The 25,249-nt window shown below is 40.0% G+C and overlaps 1 protein-coding gene across 1 annotated transcript; it reads left to right on the top strand.

The window, feature by feature from the left end:
• Window positions 1-261: 261 nt before the first annotated feature.
• On the top strand, window positions 262-24,833 carry SNX31 (sorting nexin 31; the record flags this gene model as incomplete). Its single annotated transcript, XM_009579518.1, has 12 exons — window positions 262-376; window positions 1,487-1,551; window positions 9,644-9,754; window positions 13,094-13,184; window positions 14,761-14,848; window positions 16,795-16,864; window positions 17,426-17,518; window positions 18,188-18,391; window positions 18,908-19,003; window positions 20,888-20,965; window positions 21,990-22,049; window positions 24,738-24,833. Coding segments are annotated over 12 exons (1,167 nt in total), but the record flags the coding sequence as incomplete, so codon positions are not given.
• Window positions 24,834-25,249: the final 416 nt, after the last annotated feature.

Below are 25,249 nucleotides of genomic sequence, written 5' to 3'. Positions count from 1 at the left end.
GAGCTCAGAAGTGGTAAGACTGTAAAAATGAGAAACCCATCAAAAGAGGTTACTCACTTGGGCTGTCTTCTGGTGGCTGCCCGGGCAAGGGCATTGCCCTCGCTGTGGGCCCTGAGGGCCATCAGGGAGGTGCTGGGTGGGTACCCTGTGCCCTTTATAGGTCATGATGTCTCACTGTCAAAGTAAGAGAGCATTGAAAGCTCCTTGGAAACTATGTATACTTCTTCACTGATGCGGAGCTTTCCTTTGGCTGTTTTGCAGCTGAGGCAGCTTTTTGGGAGTGCTGTGCCTGCTTTCCCTCCAAAGTTTTACCTGGCAATGACCAAGTCAATGGCAGATGAGAGACGGTCTCAGCTAGAGCAGTACCTTCAGAATGGTAAGCTTGGCTATAACAACTTGATCAGCTTTCATACATAGGGCTTAAACCTTTGAGGATGTGTCTACGATTGTGACTGCAGCTCCTATACTGAGCTAAGTAAGGGTGTATCTAAAAGTCTGGGGCTAAGCGTTGCAGCCCTGTCCTGTCTGTTGGTTCACTGGCTTTAGAACAGCAGCATATCATATTTCTCTTACTTCTGAAGCGGCTGCCTTTCTGCAGCTTTCCCAAAATGTAAGGGTGCAGTTTCACACTAAACTGAAGCCAACTTGGCCTTCTGGTGAAAGCCTGTAGTCTGGCCGTTCTCTGTTCTTCCAGATCAATGAGCTGAGCCATCCATCCCTGCTGCTTCACAACTGCCAGAGCTGTCATGGGGCCGGGTGTGAGAACTCATGGTTGATGGGTAAAAGAGGGAGGCAAAAAAGACAGGCACTCGGACTGGTAGAAGTGTAATACGGAACTGAGCTCTACATAGAACTCTTCCCTTCAAGGGTTTCCAGGCAGATTTGTGAGAATTATAACAAGAGTTTGTAGAAAAATTAAATCTCAGGCACAATGTGTTATGTTATAAACCAGGTCTGCAGGATCCCTAGAATGTGTCTCCTGAGTTTCATGTAAGCCAAGAAATAAAAAAAAAAACACAACCATTTCAGCTAACTAAAAAGAAGGATGTGTGAGGGGATGAGCTTAAAGAGGTTTTGTAGCCTCTGGCCTCAGATACTTTGTGCCAAGACTTACAAAACAGAAACCCAAGATTAGTCTTTAAAATCTTACTTAGTGATTATTTCATCTTTTTCACTTGAGTATTCAACAGTTCCTTTTAGAGTTACTGGCCATGGGTGACCACGGCGTTACGTTGCCAAGAACCTTACTGTAGTCTTGCTTTGGGAGAATAGCAACACTACATGTATTTTGCACTGTTCATAGCTTCAGTGATTTAACAACAGGCTAGTAAAGGTAGCTGTGCAGAAACCAAAGGATGAGTAAAGTAGCACTGACTGTTTAACCAATAGTCAGATTGTATACATCTTGTCTTTAGATACTAGCTGTGTTTTTCATCTTTTGGCTAAGTTTGGTTTCCTCCCTCCCCGTTTTCCTCTTGTTTTTCAGTTACTTTGGATTCAAATATTACCAACAGTGATGTCTTCATAAGTTTTTTCCGAAAGCTACAACAGGTAAGTTTTGAATTTTTTAGCCAAATAGTTTGTTATATGAAAGAGTCGAAATATTATCCTACCTTCTGAGTTCAAGGCTTCCTTTGCTATCTTCCTTTCCTTGTGTTCTTAGCGTATTGGTCTGTCTTGTAAAGCAGCGAGTTCCAATGACAGAGTGTTCTCTGTGAAACCTGGGTGGCAATAATCATAGTATTGCTATTGTTTTGTCCATGTACAAACTTGTTTCTCACATGGAAAGAACTATTTGCTTTGTTTTTATATCCTGTGGCATATCTGATGAATCTTTTGCCTCTAAACAGTTCCCAGAAGAGTCTTTGTGAGAACTCAATAGAAGGATTACACACATTCTTGGATTTTGCAACTGTAAATGCTTTTTGGTAGTGTCAGTGCTTTGGGCTGATAAGTGTATTGATGACTGCTGTGAAAATGTCATGTTCTCTTATCTTGCAACTGTAGTGATGGGCAGAATCTGGCATGTATTTGAGTTGTTGCAAACCTAGATGACTTTTGAAATCATTTTTAATGTGGTCCATGACATGTGTGATCTTTCTTTGGCAGACTTGGAGCCTGGATAGCTCTTGCTTGTGTCTGACTACTGCAAGGTGCCATATGTCCCTTTTCTTCCCTTACCTCCTTTCCAGCTGTTGTGGTTCTTATGAGGATAGTAGTGTTTTGGAGCAGGTGGGTGCAGTATGACTCCAAAAGCATTTTCACAGAGGGGATGCTGCTTTAGTTTTCTGGGAAGTGCTTGGCATGCTGCTGGTGCTGCTGTAACCTCACTTGCAGTGAGTTGTTCTGGAGAGGGGATGTTTTGATGGACTGAGTAAGAGTTTTGTGACTCGAGAGCTCTTCACTTGCTGTGTGTGATTAAGGTATGTAAGGGGAGTTCAGAAAGGCTATAGAAAATGGTGTGAAGAAGTATTCCTAACAAATTCTAGAAAGGTTTTTCCTATATACTTTGTAAATAAAAAGTATATTTTATTTACAGTCTCTTAAATTTGGACCTACTGAAGTGTTCTAGACAGTGAATGAAAAGCACCTTTCTGATTAGGGATTTCTTTTGTGAAAGCAATCTCTCTTTAGTTCTGATCCAATGCCTGTTATAGCCCTACAGATAACTCCCAGCAATTACTACTGAGTCTTAATTAGTCTTGGTGAGACTGATAAGAGGTCTGCTAAAGAAAGTTAAATCCATCAGGAATGCCCTCAAACACTGCCAACTGACTTTTTTTGACAAAGTTCTGGCAGGAAATAACTCTTCAAAATGCATGTTTGCAGTGTTTAAAAATATCTTTTGGCATGCCAGTATTGTGGATTTCTCTTAACATAACATCAGAAATTATGTCGTATATTTAGGTTTTTCTTTACTGCAGGCCCTTTTGGTGAAGAGGGGTGACTTGATAAGTACATATGTAATACTTACTTGATTTACAGGTTATGTACATATGTGTGTGTGCTTATTAAGGCATGTGATGACTGTGCTGCCAAAAGCAGTCAGTTATTTTGTAGAGTTCAAGGTAGGCACTGAATTATACCTTAAGTGTTAGTGCAAGTACATTCTCAAGACATAAAATTAAGTCAAATTTCTGTTCCACAATACAGTGTATTTTCATACACGATGTTTAGGCTTCCTGCTTGGCAAAGACAGTAGTTCTCCAGCTTTTTTTGTTTACAATTTAAACTTAAAATAGTTGTGCTTACAGAAATTACTGCTTCATAATACAAATAGCAGTAGTGCTTTATGTGTGCTTTCATTATGGTAAAGAACAAACTCCTAAGAGAGATTGAATAACTCTGTGAAAGACAGGAGTGCATCCACTGTCATTAGCTGCGCACAGTGCCTTTAACTGGTGTAACTGATGGGTGAATAACTACTCATTTTGGCTATTAAAGAATCTCACTCAACAGACTTGCTTTGTTGTGCATGTTGCAGTATTTATTAGTATACTGTGACTTGTGAGATGTTTTATGGCAGAGTGACAACATTTCTGTAACAGCATTGAAAGACATGGAGTGAAGTTAATCTTTAAAGCACCTCTGTACAGTTCTTTCCTCCTCCATTGTTGAAGATGTGTAGGCAGCACTTAGTGTCCTACCCGTTGCTTAGGAATGAAAACATAGTTAGGGTTTCAGTGTTAAATGCTACTTAGTGTTAAAACCAGGCATTACCCCAAACTTGCTCTTGTTTATGTTACATTGCAAGAGAGATGATTAATGAAAGATTCAAGAATAAAACATCATTAAAATGGTGAAATAGCATGCTCCTTTTCTGTCAGTGACATGGACTGGCTTTGACTAGTCAGTCTTGGCTACCTGAAACAAGCTAGTGCACACCTGTACAAGCAACCTTCCAGCTAATGTGGGAGAAGTGGCAGAGGGACCACACTGCAGGTGGTGATGAATGGGAAGCCGTCAGCCACTTGTCTGCCACCACAGCTGTTTATTGAGCACAGGTCTGTCTGCAGATAAAACCAGTGCAGCTTTTGTAATAGAAACCTTCAGTTTTAATAGAATGAGAAGATAGGAAACCAGAGGTGAATGAGATTGCTAGGCTAGGTTTTTTTCCTAAAAATTCTACTGCTGACTTTTTTCACCTTCACTTTTTTCTTTCATTATAAGAGAGAGTAGAGCTGTCCTCTCAGGTAGTCTGCTAGTGTTTGCTTTGTTTTCTTGGCTTGTCTTAAAAACAGCAGTATTTAAGCTTCTAGCTGAAGATATTTGTGTATGTGACTAAAACAGAAGATGCAAAGGAAAAAACAAACTGAATTTAAGACCTTTTTGGTCCTTGTCCTGTGTTTTGCTTCTGAATGGGGTTGTGAAGGGTATGCTGAGACCAGCACTCCCTGGAGTGGGAGTGGTGTGCGAGGACCATGGCTTTACTGCAGCTGCCTGACAGTGTTGAACATGACTCATCTGTATCTGCACTTAGCATCACACCAACCAGCTATATCCCCCTGATCATATCTAACAGGGCAAACTTTTGAAGTGGAGACAAGCCCATGCATGTTAACCCTGCTTTCCAGGCCCCTGTTTTTGCTGAGCACCACCTTTACCTGTTGCATAGGTTGTTGTGGTTTGCTCCTTATAGCAGGCATGCTCTGGCTGTTTCCCCAGCAACCTAATCTCATGAGAGAAGTTGTCGGGGCAGCAGGGCTCCTGACACATGGGGAAGCAGCTTGGCACTGGATGCTTTGCCCAACACTATCGTGTAGCAGAGTTGAACAACCTAACCCATAACCTCCCTGCCCCTCCCCTCTTCCAAACTCTGCAAACTTGGCCAGTGACCAAGCTGGAGAGACAGATTCGGTATATGCCCCGCTACCTCCAGCCCCTAAAGACAAATGGCACAGTTCTTGCAAGAGGTCATTAACAAGATGAGACCGTTGTGGCTGTGTCATGTCTTCTCCTTTTTCATCAGGAGAAAGATGGTACGAGCAGGAACATACATTACTATCAGTCTTATTTTAATGCAACTCATCTATATCCTTGAATGAAATATGAGATCATGGTCTGTCTCTATATTGGGCACCCATGGAGTAATGTGATGTATTCAGGATGCAGCTGTGAGGACAGCCAGTCATTATGCATTTATGAATAAAATTGAGACATATTTCCTTGCAGCAGCGGAGGTTTGGAGTTAGTGATCTAGGAGGCTGATCTTTTCCAGCCTGTGTTGCTGGTAAACAGCAGCCTTTAGCATGAGCAAAAGAATTCAGGTGTTGGCAAAAGGACAGATTAAAAGTTTCTGAGTACTTGAGCAAATAGAGCCAACCAGTGCCTGATAACAGGCAAAAACCGGTGTTCTTATATGGTCCTTCATCAAAGGACTCCGATGTAAGGTGGTTTCCTTCCAAAGAGCAAGCTTGAGGCCAAGAATTGAATACCATAAGAAAGCTGTGGTGTGTATGCTATTGAGAGTGTAGGTAAAATGTAACCCAGAAATCTGCAGGTGTTACCAGGAATCAAAGCTGGTCTGACCATGGGCTGCATTTTCTTGGGATAGAGCCCCTGTCTCTGACCATGCAGCCTCTGTTTCTCTGCAACGTGCTTACCATTTGTGCACGCAATGGAGGAATGCACGTTTGTAATATTCTTCTGTACTTGCTCGCAGTAACTCACAAATATGTTTGGATGTGTATGTATACAAACAGAAGTCAGGCTGAGTATCTACAATTTCAGCACTTCTCTAAAAATGTTATTTCTTTCATATCAAGCCAGGTTGGGTTTCTTATTTATGAACTTCTATTTCAAAAGTACAGCTGGCCAGGAATCTGAATTTCATGTGGGAAGTTCCCATACTTTAAAACTTTTACTGTGTGCTGGCCAGCAGGAAAGGTTTCTGGCATAGAATTTCTGAAGAATTTTAATTCGAGGATGTCTATTTTATTTTTGTTTCAATGTTAAGATGCAATTCAGTCCCCTGACTTGCTGTTCTTTTCAAATATGTTGTAATAAGAGCCTCTGTTCTCTCCCTTTCTCCTTTTATGGCCCATGCTGCTTAGCTGAGCAACAAATTCATTGAGAGCTTGCCAAGAGTTCAGATTGGTGTTGACTTCTGTTAAAACAAAATCACTTAATTTTTTCTAATGGAAAACTGTGGGGGAACTATATAATAGATATCTTTTTTGGGTTTTGTTTGTTTGGGTTTTTTGTTGGTTTTGTGGTTTTGGTTTGGTTTTTTTCGCCCAAACCTGTTCTTTTCATCAAAACCAAAAAATGGAGAAAATCCCTCACCAGCTCTGTATTATTTTGTATTCTTATATTAATGACTGAGCTGTGCTTCAAGCTGCTGGGGCAGGCAAGTGGGGAGTAGGCAGCAGTTCTAGATGTTTCAGGAGATTTTACCACAGGTAATAGTGACAGCGTTAAGGGAAGATTCAAATAAGCAGTATTAAGGGATACAAGAAAGTGTCCAATTCTAGTTACATGGCATGTTCCCTGAATTTCAGGAGCAAAAGTGTAGGAAATGTGAAAAGTACTACTGAACATGTGCTGTTGCCAAAATACAGGTTTTTTGATATTGGTGCCTGTTTTGAGTAGATGAGACAATGACTCTGCTGCATTTTCCAAAACTAAAATAGTAGCTTGGGAAAAGATCTGAACTTTTCTGACTCACTGCTGCAAATTTCTTTCAAAACTATTTTTCTGTCCGTTTTGGAAGTGGTTGGGATTGCCATGTGCACTTACTAAATGGATTATCGCTAACACTGATAAATGTTCTTCCCTTTGTATTTGTATTAAACTTATGTTGGATTCTCTTGTGTTGTTTTAGGGACATGTCTGTATTTGTATTTCTTCACTTAACACTGTCTTCTCCTGCCTTACAGACTGCACTGTTTCCTCCTTTTGTTTTTATGTAAGTAAATTTTTTTGGTCGCAACAATACTTCACTGATAAGAGGCTAAACTCAAATATTTATAACACTGAACAATGTGTGGAACTTCTGGCACGGACAGTTCTGCCTTCTGGGGTAAAAGCATGTGATAATCAGTAGAGTCAAATAAGATAATTTAAAGCAGTTTTTAAAAGAAGACTGTGGAAATTACTGGTTTAAGTATTCAACAGTGATACTTGATGTGACCATTCTTTTCTCTAATACATCCTTTCTTGTAGAGCTTCAAATTAATCTGCCTACTAATACGTTGCATGGTATTCGTGGAGAACTCAAATTTCTTGGAAGTAACTTGAAAGTTTGGATCGTGCTTTTCTTCTTCCCCTCATGATTGCTGAGTAGTGAGGTGGCAAGTAGGGTAGGGTGCTGCGAGGTGTGACTCCCTTTGAGTGGCAGAAGGGTAAAGCGACCCTTGTGTCTCTGACCCTGGGCTGCCACAGTGGACCAGGTGGCCTGCACCCAGGCTGTGAAAGCTGCAGGAGCAGCAGTGAGGATCTGGCAGAAGTAGATGCATAAAGTCCTCCATGTCCTTTCCTTATGGGAGATTCAGCATTAGCAACCCACGCCCAGAAGCACTTACTGCGCTGTGTGAGCCTTTGCACTTGCCTTCTCCTCCAGCACTGCTGAGTCCTGGGTAGTAAACTGGCTATATAGCGACCTGCTTGCTCTTTGTCGAGAGTCAGCAATGAGTTACATGTCTTTATCTCATTCTGATGTTTTCATCCCATGTTTGTTCCACGTTTCACATACATTTTTATCACATGTGGAATGTTTCATACCAAAATATGTGTGCCAAAGGCATTTGTGAGGAAGTGTCTGCTCCTTCCTGTTTGAGGAAAGTAGTAAAGTACTTGGGTAAGCACAGGAGATGATCCTCGATGTAAGGGAGAGGGGCTTTTGTATCTCCACAGAAGCAAAGTAGTGCTTATTTGAATTAGGAGGAATGACTAGACCTGTCTCCTGCATAAGAACGAAATTAGTTTGGGGATAAAGATTAAATCTGTATGGATCCCCAGAAGGACTTCAGACAGGGCATTGTCTAGGGCCTTGAGAAGAGGTTCTCTTGTTCTTTAATACGTGCAAGCAGATGTATACGCATGCAGCTAGGTGAAATACTGGGTGTCAGGAAAATCTGTGGGAAGTCTTTAAATAAAATAAGTCTGTTTAAATAAAAAAGATTGTTTTGTTTTGGTTTTCCTCAAGACCTTTTTTCCCCACATATCATTCTACAAACTTTTGATAACATGTTCTTAATTTTTAGATGTTGTGGAAGAAAACACTTCTTGTTTGCATTTGATCTTACCTTGAAATAACTCTTAATTAAGCCAAATTTACTGGAAAATGTGGTCTTTCTGACCCAAAAAAGTTACCAATCTGACCTGAGTTAGTTAATTGGAGTCATACATCCTAGCATGTTCTCCAGGGTACCCAAAGAGGGGTAACGGAGCACACAAGCATAAATGTCATCCCTGCCACCCTGCTCTTCCTGACATCACAGGAGTCAGGAGATGCTCCTATTTACAGGCACCATGAAGACTCTGCAGCAAGATACCAAGAATACTTGAAACCTAAGGGCTCCCAGGGAGTCTCCCATATCTTCTACCAGGCTAGCGAAGATGGATATAAGAAATTAAAATTTAATGTTGCGTGCAGTATGTACAATTACAGCATTTTGCTCCACGATGAATCTCAAGGGAAGTACCTCTCCTTAATTAATAAAAATGCCAGAAGGACCATTGCTGTCCTCTGATACAGGGCAGTCAACAGGAAGAGGAGCTGCAGTGATGAGTTTCTGCCACCTCATCCAGGTGCATCCCCAAGGGAGTTCTCAAACTAGTCTCCAACCTCTTGAAACAAGTAACTGAATTCTCATGCATAGCGAGGCATGGGGCTTTCTGAGTTTGAGCTCAGGAAAATCTTTTAGGAAAATATAAAGTCTTGATATAAAACTAGTGGAGAATACCCCATTCCTGTCCACTACTTTATAGTTAGAAATGTATGCTTTACTTCTAGTCTGACTGCACCTATCATCAGCTGACAGCCAGTGGATCTGGCTTCTGTACTTTAGTTTTCCAGATTGCAAATCACCCCTTTATTATGTCTAGACATAAGGCAGTTCTCTGAGGTCACTTATTTGAGACCTGTTTTCTCATGACCTAAATGCTTTCAGGTTTCTTGTTTATATCCCCTTTCCATTTGCGGTGGTTTTGAACCTCAGGTGCTGGCACTGCACAGTATTCCAGTAGCAGTGGCTCTGGAATATTAAGATTCCATAGCCTCGTTATTCTCACTGGAGATTTTCCTATTTATATGTTCAGGGATGCATTTTTTCCTTTTGGCAAGATTGTGGCTTTGAATATTCACATGCAGCTGTTTATCCACCTCCTCTTTTTGGAGTCTCTACTTCCTGGGACAGTGACTGCATCGTTCCTACAGACACTGAGACACTAGGTAACCTGTGCTCAGCTTAACATCGAAGTGACCCTCCTCTAATTCTGCAGTATCTTCCCACTTACTGTTCTGCATATGTTTTTTTGTCATCTGCAAGCTTTAACAGTAATCTTAGTAACTTACTGCTTAGTAAACAGTAATCTCAATTGTTTATTTTACTTGAGTAAATAGGGAAGTGGAGCATCAGCATCTTCAGAGGGGCTCCAGAAATATGGAAAGCAATAAAAGTGTTCTGTTTCTACCTAACAGGATACATTTAAGATCCAAACCCAGAGAGCCTTTTTGGATGTTTACCTCGCTGATGGCAGCAATATTAGACTTCATATCCAGACATCGGACACTGCAGAAAGAATATTAGAGGTAATGGGTTTCTAGAATTGTGTTGAAATTTTCCATTTGTGAGGAGTGGGCAAAAATGAAGATAACTTCTATCAGGAAAGGATAAAACTCCCTATTTGAAGACATACCAGAACATCTTCTGTGTTTTTTGAGGGGTTTATAGTACCAGGGGCAAGGGAGGTGGGGGCGTTGCTGATTTTGCAGATGAGCTTTTTTGGTTCTTAATTTGTCCATAATTTACCTGTTCTTAATGTTATGTGCCCTCTGCTTCTATAGCATTTGGCTGTCAAGTTCAGGTTTCCTTCATGTATGATAAAATCAGAAAATATATACTATTCTTTATGGGGACACATTCTTAATTAAACCCCCTTTGGTTTAGCACAGTGTGGGTGAATGTGCTTGAACACTGTAGTCAGAAATGATGATCTAGTCTTGGCTTATGTCTTAACTGGTGCACTGCTGTTAAAACTTAGTGTGCAGCTGATAGGTCTTGTTTTTCTGCATGCTGCTTCTTTACTTGTTTTGTGTCCCTTCATGTTTGCTGTGAAACTGTGGGACTTCCTTTGCAGCATTGGCGTGGTTCTAGCACTGTGGCTCTGGGATGTCTGTAACAGCTGTTGTAATACATACAGTAAACAATTGCTAGTTATATTTTGAAACCAGTAGCAACCAAATGTTGTTTACACAACTAGCTGGCTTGTGTTTGAAACTTTCAGCTGGGGTTCCCTTCTTATGCCAGGAGAGGAGGAGCAGCAGTGGCTCTCCATGTTTTGTGTATTTGCATGTGTGTGTGCATGAACAAGGCTGAAGCCTCTTCCTCAGTTGCTCCTATTTCCTAATCTTAACAGCAATAACAAAGCATACAGCTGCCAGATGGGTACCTTTCTTTGTCAAGGGAATCTGAAATTTCCTCTCACCATACAGAAAATTATGTACTGTATTTCTGTTGTGCCTTTGCAATCTGAGTTTGTGGAGGTAGTTCGCAGCTGGCTATAGGTACAAGCGAGCTGAACATGTATTCACTCTCCTCCACCAGGCTGACATGTGTTAGTCTGGCCACAGAACACACACAGTATCTGTGCACAGTTACCGTGAGTTGGATAACACAGGGTAACCCCTTGCTGGGTTTGTTCTGCCATGGGGTTTGCACCACCTGAGGCAATGCCGGTTCTTCCAGGGGAAGGTAAGTGTCAGAGCTGGCCTCAGACCCTGCAACAGGAGACTTATGGGGTGGAAGATGCTGAAGGCTAGAAGTGTTGGGGGTGTCAGGGAGATAGGAATTTTGATTTGGGGAGAGGGAATTGGGTACTAATAGGGTGGAAGAAGAAGACGTTTTTAGGTAGGAGACTTGCACAGGGACCTTGAGTAAGGAAAGGATTTGCTAATATACTTTAAAAAATACTAATAATTTTGGCTTGATAAACTTGTTAGTTTTGCAGTGGGTCACCATAATTTCCAAGCCAGACAGTGGTGTTGTATGTTGCTTTGTATATTGCATTTATAGATGTTTAATGTTTATGTGGCACTGTAAAGAAACAATGATGTTTGAAATGCTGCAGACACATTTCTTCTCTTGTGGTCTTAAAGATGAGAATAGGACTTTTAGGAATTATTTAGCTTTCATCATTGTAAATGTGCTACCACATTCACTGTTCTTTTGCAGTGGAGGTAGATTTTGCAACGGTCACTCCCTAACATCCTGGTGTTCAGGCAGCATATACCAGCTTGTGCTTTGATCTAAGAAATAAAATAAGTTAAAGTCCTACTGAATCCGAGATCCGTGTTTGACATTCCTGGGAAATGTCGTCTGGTACGCTTAGTATTATGCTAGTAAGGGATAACACGTTGAAGCTCTGTGGCTTATTTCTTAAAGTAACTTGTGGGGACTTCTTAGCACAGAGGCAGACAGAATGAAAGATGGTGCTGCTAATATTCACTTTTTTGTCTTTTCTGTTTGGACTTCTGAAACTTTCTTCCCATTATACCTGGTGTCTGAACTGAGTGTGAGGCAAGTGATTTTTATGCTCTGCTGCCCTCTCTGGTAATAGCCCTGATGTTAACAAGTATAAGGAAAACCTCATGAATGTGTTTTTCTAATTTTAACTTGGAACAATTCTTCCCAACCTATATTTAGCTTGATGTCTACTTTTTGCTCCATGCACAAAAACATGTCTGCTTTTTAAACCAGCTGATACAGCTGGAGAAAACCCTTCTGCACTGTGGAGATGAATGAATTTACAATGCTGTCACTGTGGCACAGAGCTAGAAGTGTTTTGGGATTGGCACCCTTTGGAAGAAGACTGAAAACCGGTATTTCCACCTTATGCTCAGACAAAGAAAGTCCAGCTTCTCTGACCAAAGCATGACTCCTCTATCAGGTTGCACAATCTGCCAGATGAGCTATGACAGGAGTATTCTCAGGTGTGGAGAGTTTTCTTACAGTTGCCACACCACTTTCTTGAGTGAACTCAGGATATTATGGTCACTGCAGAATTTAGGAATGCTCCAATGGCACCGTACTCTTTTAGATTATGGCTGCTTTAACTTATGCTTTGATTTTTCAGGACTTAAAATAAGACAATTGGCCCATTCTGATTCAGTGGTTTCTGTGCTCACCTCTGCCTGATTTTTCTGTCCCCACTATCCCATTGTGCAGCTGGTCCTGCAAATAATTTCTGTGTTTTCTGTTGGTGCTACTTCTGCCCTCTTTCAGAGAAGATGTAGAGGGGCCACAGCAAAGTAAAAACAGTCCAAATGTCAAGCTGGGTAGGATTTTTCCTCTTTATGCACTGTCAATAATGAAAGCTCAACAGAGCTCAAGTCTGCTCTTGTCAGAAGCCTTCACACAGAATTGTAGAACCCTACAACTAAGACTGGTGCTTTCAGTGAAGGGGCAGGACTTGTAGATATTTCCTAAAAAACCAGGAGGACTGTATTAGCTTGGAAAATACACAAATCCTATATTAACAAAACAAAACAAAAAACCCCACACGTTTGTGATGCTCATGAGCAATGTTGTTAGAGCACACAGTGCTCGCTGTACAACAGGATTTGAGGATTTAGTAGTAAAGATCTGGAATAACATGGCAGATGCCTTGCGTTAGAGGATACTTAAATGCACGGCAGAGTAGTAAACATTTGATATTTTATTATATTTTTATGTTCCTTTGAAACTCATGAAACTCCTCACAAATTCAAATGCTGCACTATGGGAATGGTTATATTTGCTTTTAAATGGGCAATTAAATGGGACATAAGGGAAAATTTAAAAACAATTCAGTTACATTAATAGGTGTTGAACATTTCTTCCTTATTCATGCTAATGGATAGCTAAGCTTCTGACCTCTTTTGTTTTTAAAGGTTACACTGTGCAAGATGGGGCTATCAAGAGAATTAATAAAATATTTTAGCTTATTTTTCTTTCAAGATCATGATGATGGAGTGCTCTCTGGTAAGTTTTACAAGGTGCTTAACTTAGCCCTCCCTTGGATTTTTTTTTTTGTTGTTGTTGGCTGCAGTGACTGATCCTGGAGTCTGAACAGAGCTTGCATGAGCCTGCTCAGGCTGAAAGACCCATCCTATCTGATTAAACCCCCTCAAGCCCTCTCCCCACATGGCTTGAAAAGAGTGGTAGTGGGGAACAAAGTATGGCAATAGATAGTGTGGTGCAGGGGTGAGACTTTAAGATACGAACACCATGTCCCTTTCAGTTTGCAAGACGTGTAGCAACTTTACCACATGGGAACTTCTGGGTAGGCATTTAATCAGATGGCCATACCTACATGAAACAGTTCTTAACTTACAGATCACATGCTGAGTTTAGCAATGGGACAGGAAACTTTTATTATATTTATGAACAATATCTGTGGCTTACTTTCCTTTATATCATGACATGTTTCCTTTCTTAACTGATAGAAACTTAAGTTTAACCATGATGGTACTCAGCAAGCTGTAAATCAAGGTTGGGAATCTCTATACACTCATAAAATGTGAAGGGGCTTTTATGTCCTCATTGGTCTGGCTGATGTCCTGTTTCCCATGTGGGCGGGCATGTGGATGAGGCTGGATCCATCATGTGGATGAGGCTGGGATAGGCTCGGGCCACATCAGAGAAGTGAACAGTCTTTGCTGTTGATTGGAGTAAAGTTAGGCATTGCAGCCTCTCTGTGTGGCCTTGACAAGTCATTTAGCTTTTTTCAGTCGTCTCATTGGCGTAAAGATGTTAATGCTCTTCTGAATCTTCTCAAGATGAAGGTCCAGGAGTAAACTCCGGTTTACTCAGTGGGGTAGGAACTTCACTGTCTGTGCCTATTTTATTTATCGTTCCCCTGCCTCCTTCTCTCTGTCTGTGAAAGATATCTCTGAGTACACAGAATCCCTGGCTGTTACTATGTCTCAAATATATCTGGATAGAACACATTTTATATACTCTTCTACTGCAGTTGCAGATGGATTTATTTTTGCCTTGTATTTTGATATAATCAGATACACAGGAGGATAGAAAAGTTTTTCTATTGATTACATTTCTATGCATCTTTGATATTCCTCACAAATACATTGAGTCCAAATGTAACCCACAGCTGACTGCCAAAAAATGTTCAGATGCTCACATGCTTAAAATCATATGTTTAAGTGTTGTGCTGAATTCTGTGGTATTGGCTTAGAAATAAATGTTTACAGGTTTGGGCCTTTAGACTTGTATTTTTTTTTTTAAAAAAGTGAGCAGGAAAGTGGTGACCTCTGAAGAGTGACATGCTTTTCTTGCTGTACATTAGTTATACTGCTCTTATCTAGTGTTCTGTTCAAGAAAAGCACCAGTCCTGGAAGCTTGCATCCACACATGTTAAGTTTAGACTTGGAGAAGTGAGGAAGATAACTAACCTGTCACCTTTACCCCAGAATTTATTTGTTAAGTTCTTTTTCTTCTCCAAAAGCACATTGCTAACTAGCACTAACTGATGTGAAAGTAACTGGGCTATTTCACTAGATTTCACCAGATGTCTCTGTGGTTTTTCTTCTTTTCCCAGTGGTGAAAAAAGTGGCAGAATTTGAACTTCCATATGTGAGTCTTCAGAGCATGAAAGAGTTGCACTGTAAGCTTGGGATCAGAAAGTGGTGAGCAAGAAGCGTAACAGAAACTATCAAGATGCATAACAACTGCTATGAACAGAGAAATAAACCCCTTGAATAACTTAGTTACAATGTCTTCAAGCCTCAGCAGCTTGACTGTTTTTCTCTGAGGCCAATTTGTTATTGGAATTGACTAGTTTCTGTGGCCCTGCATGTTTTAAGTTTTATCACTGTAGTATTCCTGAAGTGTCCTTTACTGCAGCTAGCTATTTATTCCCTCTCTCTTTCAGAATCTATAGAGAGGTGCTTTGTGGCTGCTTGCCTCCTAATTTTTATACGTGCATAATGCAGTGACCGCAAATAGGAATATACCTGTAAACACTATAGAAGAGAACTTTGAGTTCTGGGTTGCAAGCTGCAACTCTGGGGAGAGATGGATCCCTTTTTATCTGAAGTGCTCATTTCTATATACTAACACACATAATACCTGAGGCCATAGCTGGAGCATTTTTTTTTGGTAAGTGACCTGGCTTAAGCAGCAGAGCACTCTTCCCCTTTCATTTGCTCACACTTCGGGCTCCTCCTCAGTTATGCTGGTAGCTCTGTATGGGCAGACACAGTGAGCTGGATTGGTGAGTTAACCTGGCCTAAAAGTAAGTTGCTGGCTGTTTATTTTTTTTACTTGGTTTTGCTGGCCTGTTTTTGGCCTGGGTCAGTCCCCCAGTCTTGTTTGCTGTGCAGCAAAGAGTTGTGCTGACTTGTGGGTGAGAATAAACCCTGGGGACAGGGAGTCTGGTGCCAAAGTCCTGCTTGCCAAACAGTGCCCTGAAGGTGCAGTTAGGCAGTATAGCTGAGCCAGTCTAATGGCTCACTGCTGTGGTTGTGGTCTGGTGTACTTCTCTCTACAATGAAAAAGAAAAAGGGAATAGGTTTTTGCATGCTTAGTGAGTTGCATTGGCTGCATCAGATGAATGCTACAGCAAGGACCATGGTTGGGAGCAGAAGAGGAAGAATAGACCATGCCTTTTGGTGACAGCAAGCAAGGTTGCTTGGCTTGAAGGTACACAGAAACCTGTTGTTTGATGCTTGTGACTTGTCTAGTTTAAATCTACTGGGCTAGAGCTTGGCCTCTACAAAGCTTTCTCTGTTTCCCTATATGTGCCCTTATAAACTGCAGAAGCGAGCAGCCTAATGAAAGAACTGTGTGGTTCTAAGCTGTGACAGTGACTGAGTAGATACCTGTGAAAGGTATCCTTGAGTACACAGAATCCCTGGCTGTTACCGTGTCTCTACGTTACTGACTTCTCCATCTAGCACTGCCTCAAAGCACAGAGGTAGGAAACGGTAGTCCTGGAGTTGTTTGTGTGCTGCAGGAAGCATATCACCTGTGCAGTGTGAGTAATACGTACTAGCCATGGAGTCCACACTGCTGTGTTTGTACTGTCATGTAGACTTACCCAAGCTGCTTTTAAATAAAATGGCTCAAGCTAGCTGTTGCAGCATGGTACTTGGATACTGAGTATTTAATTTGCTTTGTTGCTGTACTGATCTGATCCTGCAGCAGTTCTACAGTAGTTGGTACTGCAGCTAGCTAGCTAGCTTAAGGCTAGGTCTTGCATGTCAGCACTGCGGCATGGCAGTAGACACTTTGAGAGTCTTACCAACTTTAATGTAGACAAACCCCTAGTTCTTTGAGAAAAGGAGATGAAAAGTTTTAAATTGTAACTGTTATGTTCGGTACCACCAAAATCAAAGTGGAGAGATTGGATAACCTGGCTTTAGTTTATTTCCGTTCTGCTACAATGTATAAAGAATGAGTATCATACACACTTCAAAGGCACAACTGTTTTTTGGTTTGGTTTTTTTTTAATCTGGTAAGTATTGGGATCTTTCTGGGTTGTGCTCCCATCATATTTAGTTGAAAAATCAAAATGCCATATTTAGAAGCATATCTTCATATTTTATTACTTTTTTCCCTTGGCTTGGAAAAGGTATATGGATCCTTCTCTTGATACACTGCTGATGGATTGTAGAGCTTCACTGAATTTGCTATATATGCAGGTAAAACTGAAAAGTCTTTATAATTTTAAAAGTTAACTTTCCCACATTAATGTCATCTTTTATACAAATTCCTGAAGTGTTTGTAAATGGTTCTTGTTTAGCACTGCTTTGTTGCACTTTTCTAAGTGCTAGGTATAGCTGTTGTTGATCATGTTCTTTTTTTTTTTTTTTCTTCCTCTCCTTCAAACTCACGTACTAGAGATTCTAACTTATCTGTGTTTTGTGCATGGGAAAAGTATTGCACAAAAAGTATTGCACATTGTTAGGTATCCGTCCACTCTATTTTCAAGTGTATATATGTATCTGTATGTCTCTAATATGTAGGCACTCTGCCATGATATGAGGGCATTTGATTTCTGAACTGTGTAGGTGTGCTGAGTTGTACTAGCTTTGGAAACTATTAATTCAGGAGGAAAGAACAGTATAGGGTGAACTTGTCCCAAAATCAAAGGCCTTGTTTAAAAAAAAAAAAAAAAGCTTTCTATGTGTTTCTGAATGTTTGTGTGTGAAAGGAAATACATTTTTGCTGACTCTTTTGCTATTTTTAAAAATTCTTTTAAGGCAGTCCAGGAAGTTAAAAGGAATTGGGTTAAACCAACAGAAGGGCAGATGCAGGAACTTGAATTTCTACAAAAAAATGCAAACAAAGAAAAGGTAAAATGGTATTTTAAAAACCATATAAACAGATCAAAGGAGTGTTTTTTGAAGCAATGATACTAGAGGCTGTGACTTTAAAAATAGAGCATGGTGGTGTGGAGTGGTTTGAGCTAGAGACCCAGGTCTCCCATCTCCCTTGGTCAGATACTGAGCCACGAAATAGAAAAGGAGGTTCCTGTCTCTACTAGCATTTTAAAATATCCCAACAGAATGACTTGGATCCCAAGGCCTAGCAAGAAGTTCTTGACTGTGAATCCTAGTCTTCCCTATTTGCTAAACTCGGGTGCCAATGTTTGTCATCCAGTTTAGGAAATCAGATGGAAATTGAGACTGCTGGGACTGCTGTTCTCAGTATTTCTTACTGGTTAGTTTTATCTCTTCCCATCATCATATCTGATAAGCATCCAAAAGACCCAGCTCATCATATCCAGTGTGGGGGGAGCGGGGGGGGGAAATCAAGTTTCTAAGTCTGGACAGTGAGCGCTATTCTCTGGATCAAGCACTGACATATTGTAGTAAATCTGTGTCCTCCCAGGAAAAAGTGTGTTAGGAATCTAAGATTTGCCTTATAGCCCTTCCTCTCCCTCTCTCCCCCCTGCCTCGCCAAACCACTAGATTTCACTTGCCTTTACAGCAAATCGCTTTAGTTCTGTCTTTTTGTTGCAGTTCCTGGAGCTGATTCGAGAAATGCAGTTCTATGGATACATACGGCTTGATCCTTGCATTTGTGACTATCCAGAAGAAGGCTGCTCAGCTGACATATATGTCGGCAATAATGAGATTAACTGCTGCATAAAACTGCCTATTAACCAAACCAAAGAGGTCAGCTTTAAAATCAACAGGTTAAAAAGTTGGCAGGTTACTTTTCTTGTAAGTACTTCACTGACTTTTTATCCAAATTTACTTTCTCTTCATGAAAACTAAGGTCGTCAGGAAAGGACAGGTCTGGGGGGAAAGGGGTGGTCTGTTTTAAATCCCTCCCATTTGCTCATATTCCCCTCCAAACCTATCCTATTCCCTTGGCAGCCTTTACAGCAGTAAACCATCTAGCCTTACTCTGCTATGTTTTCTCCCTTCCCTGGCATTCCATGTCATTCTTCACCTGCCCCTTTCCTTTCCTGTTGGAGGTAGAGTTGTCAGAGCTTTGTGTGGGAGAAAAAGAACTGCTTTAGCCAGCTTTATGCTTGTAAAGACTCCTCCTTCCTACCTCCCACTTACTCCCTCCCCCAGGAGAGGGTTCTGGTACAAATCTTCAGCTGTTTTAGTTATATACTGTATGAAACGAACCTAATTGACTAATTCTGATTTAAGGCTGAACACCTTAATGCTGTTTTTAGCTGTTTCTTCTGTTCATTGGGTTTTTTTGTTTGGTTGATTTTTTTCCAGGGTGCTGCAAAGGATAGTGAAGAAGATATTCTAGAGCTCAGATTTGAGTACAATGATTCAGGCATATGGCAGTGGATAATTTTGTACACAAAACAGGTTAGTTCTCAGTCCTTCTAGGAAAGGATCAGAGTAAAATGTAATCTTACAGCCATAGGGGATCTTCAAAAGTGGTTAGTCCATCTCTACCAGAGTGCAGGGGCTATGCTTTCAGGCAGGTTAGCCTAGGGACAGAGTTATCTGGGGAAAAGCATTTGAGTTTCTAGTACAAGGGGAAGAGGATTTTTTTTTTTCCCCATTGAAGAGAAATGTCTAGCACTCAGCAGCAAGCCTGGGATGGAGTGTGGAGAGGTGACATTTATTTACTGGACTCAGTAAGTATCCAAAATCATTAATTGGTCAGACCCACCTAAGGTCAAGGGCTCCCATTTTCCACAATAAATCCTATTGTTCAAATATAAATATATGCCATATTAACCCAGGTTAATGGAGGGTGTGAATATGTGACAGGTTAATGGAGGGTGTGAATATGTGACATCATAAGTATTTTTTTTAACATATAAATAATTCTTAAATAAGATTTTATAGAGTGCCATTCCTCCCACTATTTTCAGGCAGCCCTTTAAAGGGAAAGGTATCCAGGAATTCAAGTCATCTATCTGTGGTGATGCTGCCTAGCAAATAATTTAGGCTCTGCAGTGTCAAACACAGCACCAGTCTCAGTTTAGGTACAGAGCTTCTATAAAAAGTATAGAGCCTGTTATTCAAGTAAACTGCTTCTCTTGCCTCTGAGACCCACCCAGCAGCAGACACGATTTTTCAAGTAAAATCAAAATGCTTAATTTTTCACACATGGCTTCTGAATTCTGGGGTGGTGGTGCAATTCACAAGCTATTTAGTAAGTGTTAATTTCCTGCCACGTTTAAGTTTTATGAGAACATGAGCCATAAGCAGTAAGCTTTCTAGTTTCTTTGCTGTTGGAGAACAAAAAAAACCTAGAATTACTTCAGTATTAATCCTCCTCTGAAATCTATTAGGGTTGTACTTTATATAGTGACTTGATTAGAAAACCTGCGTCCCACTTTCCTCAGAAGCGTGAGGAAGAGCTAAAGGCCAAAAAGGTGCTGCTGTGTGGAAGAAACAAGGGTTTGATCCAAGAGCTCACTGCAGAAAAAGGAAAGACTGCATGTTTTGGAGCTTAGTCAGAGATGGCTCCCCCCTCCATCACTGATCTTGTAGGATATTTTGTCTTTGATTCATCTCTCAATGCTTGACATCCTACCTGAGATGCTTCCTTTTGGAGAGTAAGCGGTAAGGTGCATCTCCAGGGTGCAATTCAGACCTTAACTTGGGCTGCATCATCCTACGGAGTTGTACATGCTCATCGGACAGCATAAGGAACTAAGAACAGCTCCACTCCCCTGAGGTGCCTCTGCTAGATACCTAATATGTGGGATGAATGCATACTGCTCTGTTCATATGAGCTGTGCAAGATGTGACTCTGTGAGCTGGTCTACAAACAGTTGCGGCCATCTTGTGTAACCACCAGGGCTTTGATTTTCAGCAGTGCTGAGTGCCTGTAACTCCAGCTTGCTTTATTTGTTGAAGTGGTTTTGATGCTGATATTGCCACATTTGATTAACCTTACTTAGCCTTTGGTGTAATTTGGCAGCCTTTAAGGTAGGGGCCACAGACAACTAGAGAGCCACTAGACAACTTTGCCTCACAAAACCAGTCATAAAAGTTCTTATTCTCCACTCTGAGCAGTGCCATGAGGGTTAGTCATGCTGAGGCTGGGCTTTAAACAATTGCAGCTAGTTTGGTGCACTGTAAGGATGTTAAGCACAGAGTAAAATTAACTGAATTGGGGAAGTAATAGTGCAGTAGTTAGGGACTGTAATTTTCTGGTGGAGGAGGAATGGAAGAGTCAAGTACATCTTTTAATAGAAGGAATCAGAATGTTCTGTGGTTTATCCTCTTTAGGCCTTTTTGCTCAGTAGCTGCTTGAAGAAAATGATATCAGAACAGATGATGAAGGCAGCCAAAGAAGGCCAAGAAATGGTGAGCATGTGTGTATGTTGGTATCTGATTTTGTATTTAAAAGAAATAAGCCTGCTACTCTACCATTCTTTCAAATGTGCTGAGAGAAGTCCCACTGAGGAAAAGGATCTTGCATGTTCCAACATTTCAGTACAGAATTAATTGGCTAAAAAGTACATCTTCGCTCAGTTTTACTGAAATAATATTCTGAACGTTAAAGATAGTTTATCATCACAGTTTTAATAATCTGTTTTGCGTTCTCTCTCCTTGACTTTAATTTTTGCTGCATATGATAAAGGATATCTATGGCATAATTTCTGTATGTTCTGCACTACCCTGTTGTATCCATTTCTGGCTTTCACTTCTTTCACCACTTCACTTGCTTGCTCCATCTGCTGCAATGTTAGACCAATTTAAGATCTGTGACATTCACACTGAGAAACTTTTTGGTTTTAAATAGAAGTGTTAATAAAATAAAAATCTGATTTCTAGCTAAAATACTTCTGCTGTCTTTTGTGTAGGCCCTTAAGGATGAAAATATGTTTAGATACTTGTTATTTTTAAAAATAATTTCCAGCATTAATAATGCCTTTGTTTAACCTTGTGACATCTCAAGACTTTGAATGCCTACTAACTGAAAACTTCTAAAGAGGGAAAAAAGGAAAGGAACGTGTGATCTTCTAGACCTATGCTGATTACAGTGAGCAATGAGGCAATGAACAGCGTGTTTAAACTATAAGCGATTCAGAAGAAAAGACCAATTTTAATTTTGGGAAAGAGATGATGTCTTTAATTCTAAGTTTGTTTGTAATGGAAGTACAGTAAACCTTTAACTATGAAGATAAGCATTCATTACTTAAATATTCAGCTGTTGATAGTACTCAGGTAGCTTGGACTAAAACAGAATTATGAGAGAAGGGTAAATATGCCAGTTCATTTCTGTTTCTGCTGGGTTTAACTGAATGCTGATTTGCTTTGTATTTTGTTAGAGTACTTGGTGGAGCATTTAAGCTTATTGTAAGTTTAAATTTTTCAATCTACTTAGGAGATAAAGATGCCTGAATCCATGAAAAATAGTAAGAAACCCAGCATTCAACAAAAGCAGGTTAGTGAATGAGAAATTGTCTCAAAAATGTAAATACAGTGTGTCTTGCTAGTGGTGTTTAAGCCCAACCTCTGTTTTTCTAGTTAAGGAGACTCCTAATAAATTTAATGGGAACTTCTTTGGGTAGGAAAAGGAGCTAAACTTTGAATTTTGGAAGGAAGAAGAGGGCAAGAAACATGTCTGAATAAAAATTTTATTTTAGTTTCATGGGTTTAATGACAACTTGCTTCATTTTATTTGCTTTTTGCAAGTGTTTCTGAATGAGACATTTGAAGTTTACAGAAAGCCAGAATATATACAGAGATCATGTGTGTATATCCATATGCAGCTGCTGATGTAGTTTACAGGCTTGCACTTGGATTCCACACTGGGATTGTTTATGCATTCATTTTTCCTTGTAGTTGGGTATTGTATCATTTGCAAAATTTGGCATGTTACATATCTATACATATACATTCCTATCACGTAAAAGATATAATTCCAAGTTCATTTGCTGGAATCAGTATTCATAGCTAATAGTTCCTGAATAACTAAATGGCTAAAAGATGTTGCTTTTCCAAGTAATTTGTTGAATACGAGATAATAAATAAATGGAAAGAGAATAATGTAAACTGAATTAAAATAAACACCTCTGTTACAGTGTGTGATTGGCCAAAGAGGAAATATTTCTAAAAGAGAAAACCAAAATCTGAATTCAGAAAAAAGTAATGTTGCTGTATCTTCAAAAACAGCGTAAAACCAATCATTAACTGCTCTTCAATAAGCAAATCGATTAACCTCTGTGGGGGGGTTTTCTTGCCCCTTTCTTTGAAGTGGTCTGTACTTGTCGCTGCTGGAGACAAGGTTCTAGGTTAGATGTGGCCTTCAGTATTCACAAATAACTTGCAAATGATAATAAGGGAGACAACACTTTCTGACTTGCATCTGTGATGAAGACTGAAGGATGCAGTTCAGTGGTCTCGCTGTGGTAAAACTTTAGCAAGGACTAAGTTGCATGGCACTCTGGGTTTGAGGCAATTGTTCTGACTTGAACATACTTTAAAATACCTCCTTGATTGTGAACAAGATGGACTGTGAACGCTCCCTCTGAATTTTTGTGAGGAAAGCAGCCTTGGACAGGGCAACATAAAACCTCCGAGCTTATCAGCTGTGTCTTGCTGGTATAGTGTCTGGCTGCTGATATGAAACTCAGTGAACTAAGAAAATTACAGCTGATAATTGGAATGGAATTGTTTGTTAAAGCAAGTCAAGGTATGCTGTTGCGTTAAACAGTGGTTGTATGACATGCTATGCCTCATTTTATACAGCAAGTTTAAACACGTTTAAGTCTTCATGCACCAAGCTGTGTTATTAGACAGACAATTAATATAAAATCTTAAACCATGCTTAGCTGACTTTGAAATGCTGTGGTTGCAATATTAAGGTTCTTAAGAATTCCGTTTCCTATTTCTCTATTTCTCTTTGCAAGATGCTTGAAAAATCTATTAGAAGTGTATCTTTGAACATTCTCATTTGAAAAAGTGTTGTTTGAGTTGTGTCTTTATAATTTTGCCATTAGTATCCCCAAGAGTCTTAAAAGTCTTTGCTCCGAGTTGGTGGAAAGTTTAACTGACTGCTGTCCAAAGACTCTGAAAACTTACGCCAAATATTTTTTGCTGACTCATGAGAAGAAAAACTTAACTTTGGTTTTCTTTGCGATCCTGTAGCAGTATACTGATACTACTAGATCAGCATAACAGCCTGTAAATTCTTGTTTGAATAGACCATCTAGTGCAGCAGTAAGACTTAGTAGGAAAATCAAGAACAATCTTTTGAATTGAGATAAAAATTATTTAACTAGTATGCAATAGGTGGACTTTGAAGATAGCGAGGCTGTGCTGTAGAATGTGCCTGCATCTAGGCAATTTTGCTATTACGTCTTTTAGAAATCTTGAAAAAAGAGGTATGAAATAACTTCTACAGAGATAATCTATGCAAAATTTGGTTCCAGTTTCCTATCACCTTAATGTTAGCTATTGCAGCATGGTTGCCATAGCTTTGTGATGGACACTTTTAGTAGGGTTTTTCAGGACATTTACTTTACATATATATATTAAAACCATGTTGTAAGAGGCAGAAGAAAAATCTGTGCCATAAGTTTTCCTAGTACAACAGAAAACTGCAGATATATGCAATGTAAGGGTATACATTGGTTGAACCTTGGGTGCTTATAGTTTGCCTGCTTATACCTGCCGGCTGATGTGGTATTAGGAAGTTTCAGACAGTACATGGTACCCTTTAGGAAAAGTAGAGTTGAAAGGTATCATTTATGCAGGGGTTATGGTTAAAGTTAAGAAGGTGTGATTAACAGCAGTCAATCTAATTCAGAAGGCCTAGTAGGCAGTTAAAGTACCTGTACATATGTTCTTGTGGCCACTGTAGTGCCGAATAACATCGATGTTAGCACATTTGGAACTGCCATTCAATCTGCACCACATTTAGTACGTTGCAATAAACCTTGAGAGCAGAAACAACTGTTCTTGTGTCCTATACCAGCAGGAAGAAAAAATCTGTTCTCTCTGAAACATAAAGAGATCAAGCACTGCACCTGAACAGTATCATGTCATATTTTCTAGCTTATGTTTGCATCTATGTATAATTATTGAAATGCATATACTCTTTAAACTGTGTGTGTTTGTTTTACTGCAGGTAGTTCATTCGGGTTTTATATCAAGGAAAAGATTTTTGGTTAGGCCAAATGAAGATGACTGTGTATTTGAGAAAATAAGAGAAGAGGACCTGTGATAATTTATTTTTGATACTGTCTTTCAAAATGAATTGTGTGGGAATAATAAACCTGTTGTTGAAACCTTGAATTATAAGGGGGGAAAAAAAATCTTCAGTGTAATTCCTTGCCTTTGCAGTGTTCTTTATAGTATTTACAACTCTAGTGAACCAGTTCTCAGGGTACTGAGAATCTGGAGATGTGTTGCATATATGCTTTTTTCCCCCAGACTGAAATTGTTGGGGCAGAAAGGGGAGAGTTAATTAGAAACAGTGCTATGATGTTATAGGAGGAAAAAGTATTTATGTATCAGTTTATAATGTTTCTGTGAGTATTGGTGTAATTAGTGTGATGGCTGAGCAGGTATTGCTACCTTGACATTGTCTGGAAAAGGCACGTATTTCCTACAATCATTCCCCTCACCAGGACCAGTCAT

Source organism: Fulmarus glacialis, unplaced genomic scaffold (genome assembly GCF_000690835.1).
Source record: "Fulmarus glacialis isolate BGI_N327 unplaced genomic scaffold, ASM69083v1 scaffold44466, whole genome shotgun sequence".
NCBI classification, from domain to species: Eukaryota; Metazoa; Chordata; class Aves; order Procellariiformes; family Procellariidae; genus Fulmarus; species Fulmarus glacialis.
The sequence above is the reverse complement of the archived record's forward strand: the minus strand, read 5'-3'. Positions and strand labels throughout refer to the sequence as shown.